The sequence below is a fragment of the Bos indicus x Bos taurus genome, chromosome 24, assembly GCF_003369695.1.
Source record: "Bos indicus x Bos taurus breed Angus x Brahman F1 hybrid chromosome 24, Bos_hybrid_MaternalHap_v2.0, whole genome shotgun sequence".
Classification (NCBI taxonomy): domain Eukaryota; kingdom Metazoa; phylum Chordata; class Mammalia; order Artiodactyla; family Bovidae; genus Bos; species Bos indicus x Bos taurus.
The window spans coordinates 23,509,154-23,515,209 of record NC_040099.1 but is presented as its reverse complement, the minus strand read 5'-3'; the positions used below and the strand labels follow the sequence as shown (position 1 = coordinate 23,515,209).

The 6,056-nt window shown below is 36.9% G+C and overlaps 1 protein-coding gene across 6 annotated transcripts in view; it reads right to left on the bottom strand.

The window, feature by feature from the left end:
* Positions 1-422: 422 nt before the first annotated feature.
* NOL4 (nucleolar protein 4) overlaps positions 423-6,056 on the bottom strand; it is a 465,486-nt gene continuing 459,852 nt past the window's right edge. For 5 of the 6 annotated variants that reach the window (XM_027525944.1, XM_027525947.1, XM_027525948.1 and 2 more), the window contains one exon: positions 423-2,356. In XM_027525944.1, coding sequence (XP_027381745.1) covers positions 2,163-2,356 — 194 coding nt within the window. In that variant the 3' untranslated portion in view covers positions 423-2,162. The remainder of the gene's footprint in view (positions 2,357-6,056) is intronic. The other variant, XM_027525946.1, reaches the window with a different exon arrangement.

The following is a 6,056-nucleotide window of genomic DNA, read 5'->3' as shown; positions in this document are numbered from 1 at the left end:
AGGATCACTATTATGGATTTTTATATATAGGTTGAACCCAAACCTGGGTGTTACATTTTGAAATAGTAACCATGCCAAAGCCTCAAATACTATTCAATAACAAATACCAAAGCATAAAACAGGGACTTAAAAGTGGTAAGTTTTCCCCAAAATGCTAAATATGACTTAAAGAGCCAGATTAGTCATGTTAAAATGGGGAATAAAAGATAAATTCTTAAATCATATTTAATCAAATGAAATAGCTATGGTTTGCTAATTTGCTTTACTCCTTGGAATAAGTTATTTACTAGCCTGCATGTGGAGACTCTGGGGGACCTTGGGATGCTCTTGAAATATATTTGAACTGTCAATTTTGTGTTAAATGTAGATACAAAATAATATTTCATATGATTCCAAAAATTTATAAGTTTCCACAATCAGTATTTTAACACAGAAATCTGTTTATTAAACCCAACAAAACAAAATTATACCAGCCCTCAATATTTTGAATTTTCAATTAAATAAGCAAATTCTAAATCCACACCTTAAAAGATGTTTGTGCATCTATGTATTTCCAAAATACTCATATTTCAATAAGATTTTCACATTATATTCACCAACAGTATCACAAAAGTTTTTTTTTGTTTGTTTTTTTTTTGTTTACGTAACTGTAAGGAACCGTAATTCTAGAAACACTAGAAGAAAAAAGCATAGCAATGTCCACAGTTACAAGAAAAAGTGCACATTACTTGGTCACAACCACAGTCATTACTTGAAAAACTATATGTAACAAGTAGTTAAGAAATGTCACTGATGCCTTAAACTTATCAAAACCCAAATGACATAAATTTTACATGAAATAAGGCAAATTCAGGAATGCACAAAGAATCTGTAATCCAACCAAAGCTAAACAACAGAAAAAGTGTACAAGAAGCGTAAACGGATGTACTCCTCCCTAAATATTTTAAAAATAGGCTTGCCTCAGTGCACAAAGAACACCATTCATGTGTATCCAACACTATAAAATAAGGGTCAAGTGTGGGAGAGAGGAGGGGACAGTTCATTGTAAGTTGTGGCTATATCCACTGAGAGTTCTTTACATCATTTTTACCTACAAGTGTAAATTATACAAATCGTCTCAGGAGAGGTAATGTCTCTTTTTGGAAACTATTTCTGAAAGAGAAAAGAAAACAACACACACGAGTGCAAATTTTCAGATTGTCACTTGCAACGTCTTTAACATTCAGTCATCAACATCCAATGGCTGCTAGAAGGATGCCCGTAAAACAGCAGCGGCAATCCGGGGAGAGCAGCTGTAAGAAATCAAGGTGTGATTTTTTTTTTCAATGATATGTCTCTTTTGAATATTAAAAAAAATTCTGTGGAGAAACCGCTATGGTAAAGCTGCAGTGCTGAGTGGGATGCTTGAGAACAGCATGAGTGCAGAAATGCAAGCTCCTCTTGGAAGTAGTTCCTGATGTGACGATTTAAAGAACATAGGTAAGGGTATCTTTTCCCCAGCATCAAGTGTTCTTTTTGTAGAAAGAATTTGGAAAGAGGAGAAGGCAAAGGGATGTGGAAAAGGTACTTACAGTAGTTTCTCAAAACAGTTTTCTTTTAGGACCTATGAAAAAATTACCAAAGTAAAAATGACAATTCTGAATGAAAAACAAGTTTTCTTTTTATAAAAATTACATTTTTTTTTTTAAAATACAAGATCCTTTTCATTGCTATATCCTGTAGCAACAAGAAATTTTGGCTTTTTTTTTTTTTTTTCCTCCAGATACTGCAGCTTTCAGTCCAGTAAGTCAGTAGCAAATTCCACTAATATTTCAGCTGGACCTTGAACTATTTTTTTTATACCACAAGCTTCTTCTGTTTTATCCTTGAATTAGGAATACACAGCCTTTTTTTTTTTTTTTTTTGCCCCAGATATTTATGCTGGCACACTGAAACAAAAAGCAGTAGGCTGGACACGTTAACGTATCTCAAGTACTTCAGAGGCCAGGGTTCCTTTGAAGCACCGAAACACATCACTTTATGGATCAAGGACAATGTGGCATAATGGAAGTATTTCTCTTAAGACTGTGCAGTTAAGACCAGACGCATCTCTGCTGGGAAATCAAAGTGTCATTAGTGGAAACTGCAAATTTAAACCTCAGTGAAGAGGATCGTTGTTGGACTCAGTTCTGTTGTAAAATAAGATTTTCCAGTTCATCTGCAGAACGCAGTAAAAATGCAGCGGATTCTCGATATCCCGCAACCAGCTGTCTCACTGCGTTGATTTCAGTTGGACTCAGCTGAGGTCTGGAGCTTGAACTGCTAGACGATCCTGAGCTGGTCGCCAACTGCCTCTTCATGCTGAGATCAGTGGGTCCTAGAAAACAGTCAGCACAGATGAGACATGAACAAGTTTTTTCCTAGAATCTTGAACATAAGCACAAAATAAATTAGTTGATTTAATTCAGCTATTCTTTCATGAGAAGCTACTGATACCCTTAATCAAATAAATACACCTGCTCTCAGAAAGATAGCTTGCCTGGAAAATCCCAGGGACAGAGGAGCCTGGTGGGCCGCTGTCTATGGGGTCGCATAGAGTTGGACACAATTGAAGTGACGTAGCAGCAGCAGCAGAAAGATCGACAAGGACACGATGGGAAAAGAATGGTTAAGTTTTTTTAGACTCTGGTCCAACCACTCTGGTGGTTGCTTCTTACTGCATAAAGACACTGAATACCTTAATATTTAAGTTTTCCAAAAAGTACATATTAAATCCATCTTCAATGCATAGGAATTTCTCTAGACTAGTGGAAAATGATGGGAATCATGAACACTTTTTATTTGCTACATTTGTTAACAAATCATTTGGACCTGACTAATTCAGAAGTGAGAAGAGCCTATATGGTGAGGCTAATGACTCCAGATTACAAACTTCACAATCTAGAACAGAAGAAACCAAGGACCACAGGAGTTCAAGGATACATTTAGAGGTCAATAACTTATAAGTGTCACAACAGGGATATGAGTTGGGTATTTTTGTTTCAGGCCAATGCTTTGTATACCAGGTTGACTACACTGGAATTTAGAAGTGTATCACTTTAGAAGTGTATCTTATACATATGATTAGTATAAATAAGACTTGGAATGCTGCTTTAGGTATTGTTAAATACCTGAAGGAGAGAGTGGGATGAATTGAGAGAGTAGCACAGACATATGTACACTACCACGTGTAAAATAGCTAGTGGGAAGCTGTCATATAACACAAGGAGCTCAGCCAAGTGCTCTGTGATGACCTAGAAAGGTGGGAGTGGGAGAGGGGAGGGATGTCCAATAAAAACTCCAAAAGTCCAATATTTATTTGCATAAAATAATCATATGTTCACATCACCAACTGGATGGACATGAGTTTGAGCAAGCTCCGGGAGTTGGTGATGGACAGGGAAGCCTAGACTGCTGTAGTCCATGGGGTTGCAAAAAGTTGGATATGACTGAGCAACTGAACTGAATGATATATCTACTTTTTTATGACATTTTAGAAATTTTTACTGAAAAAGTGATTTAAAACTCTTAAATTATTTGTGTTTTATATGATTATTACTCTTGCCTGGAAAATTCCATGGACCGTGGAGCCTGGTGGGGGACAACTTCATGGGGCTGCAAAGAGTCAGACATGAGTGAGCAACTGAGCGCACACACATATATCTAGGCGTTCATTTTTATATTCTTATTTTTCATTAAGCAATTATTATAATTATTAAATTTATAGTGAGAGCTTAGTCGCTCAGTCATGTCTGACTCTTTGCGACCCCATGGGCTGTAGCCTGCTGGGTTCCTCTATCCATGGGATTCTCCAGGCAAGAGTACTGGAGTGGGCTGCCATTTCCTTCTCCAGTAATAAGCTTAAAATCCTTGAAAAATATTCTTAAGCACATAAGTAGAGGCATGCTCCAAAACTGTAGTGATTATAGAACTTGAAAGTATTTTAACAGAATTTTTTCCTAACCATATTATAATTTTTCAGATAGTAAGATTCAATTTCCTAAACTAAAATGAGCGATGTTATTTCATCCTTCTAGTTCTCTGAGGCATAATGAAGACAGGTCAAGATCCGTCCCCCTCCACCCTCTCTCCCAAAGGGAGAAAAGGACTTCTGTCAGCCAGGAGGCAAATGTCCCATAAGACGCAAGTAGCTTCACTTGGAATTTAATTAGGACAGAGACAAGAGAGGTACTCAAGAACTCTGACATCTGGGAGAAACTTCTCTCCACTTCTGCCATGGCCTTTCAAAGCTTTGATTTTTTAGCGGGAGTTGGCTGCTATTTGTTCTCCTGTTCACAGAATCATGACACAGATAGAACAGCTGAAAGGGAGAGGCAGGCGTGCCATGCTTGCAAACAGGAATACTGAACAAGCAAATCATTAATAGCTACTGTTTGGGAGATTCTGAGTGGATTAAGAAAGCATCATGACATAAGAGGAGTTTGGGTCTCTGAATGAACCAACTTTAAATTTTACTTCTTTCCTTTACATTCGAGAATCCTAGTAAAATATTTATTTAAAGTATAGTTGATCTACCATGTTTTCATTTCTGTTGTACAGTAAAGTGATTCAGTTATATATATTAGGTTTTCCCTGGTGGCTCAGACGGTAAGGAATCTGCCTGAAGACCTGGGTGTGATTCCTGGATCTGGAAGATCCCCTGGAGAAGGGAATGGCTACCCACTCCACTGTTATTGCCCAGAGAATTCCATGGATAGAGGAGCCTGGCAGGCTACAGTCCATGAGGTCACAAAGAGTTGGACAGGACTAAGCAGCTAAGACTTTCATAAGTATGTACATACATACACATATTTTTCACATTCTTTTCCATTATGGTTTATCCCTGGATATTTAATATAGTTCCCTGTGCTATATAGTGGGACCTTGTTGTCTATTCATTCTATACATAATTGTTTGCACCTGCTAATCCCAAGCTCCCAATTCATCCCTCCCCATTGGCAACCACAGGTCTGTTCTCTGCCTAGTACAAATCTTTATGAAGGAAAATGAAACAGATTTTCCTCCCAGTTATGTAGATATCCAGTATCCAACTGACTGTCAGTTATTTTATAAGGTGTACCATTTTGTGATTTTGCTGCCAAGATGCCGACTGACATCTCAAACTGGAATTGAGAAAGGGTGGGGCAAGGGCTTCAGTTCCTTTTGGGGTGAGGGAGGTTGTGATTTCATTCTAATATTGCAGTTTATGGATAACTCCCCACCTCTGGCTCAAAGGTCTACTCTCACAAACTGCAACATGGCTTTCATTTTCTTTCAGATCATTAGTAACTTTGGCAAACTCTAGATGGCTCAGCAATTGAGAAGCCATTCACAGCTCTACTTTTTTCATTTTGGAAGAAAGTTGACTTCATTACCTTTGTTTTTTTTTTTTTTTGGATCTATAGGATTAGGACTGAGAATATAAATCAGAAGAACAAGGATTTCTTTATGTGACTGTTGATTATTAAAATCTTCAACCTTATGAGGTTGGTTAGTGAAGCAAAAAAAAAAAAAAAAGAAAATATTCACAAATGAATAAATTATTTAACTAGTGACTACTCAAACAGCCCTTCCCTGCTTTTCACTAATATTCATTTCTGCCTCATTGAGTCAGTATCATACTTGAGTGGTTTGGATTAACCCAAACAATATCAGGTAATTAGAATGCATGTCGAGTGTAAAGCAAAATTTAAAAATTTATGGAGATACTGAATTTAAAGAAGTCGAAAACATTCTTGGTGACCTGATCAAATTACAGACAAGGCCACTGAAAAGTGTGGTTCTAGAAGAGCAGAAGCAGTTAATAAGAAAATGAGAAAGGAAAATGTCTCACTAGATGCTTCAAGAGAAAATGACTTGAATATCAAATGTTAAGGCATACATTTAGGAAATGTGACAAGGCCAATTTTCTTTTTGTGGTTCATAACACTTTTTTTCCTATTTTTATTTTTTTTTAAAAACTTTTATTGTGACAGTTTCATGTGAAGAGCTTAGGGACTCAGTCATACATATATATGTGTATTCTCTCCCAAACTCCC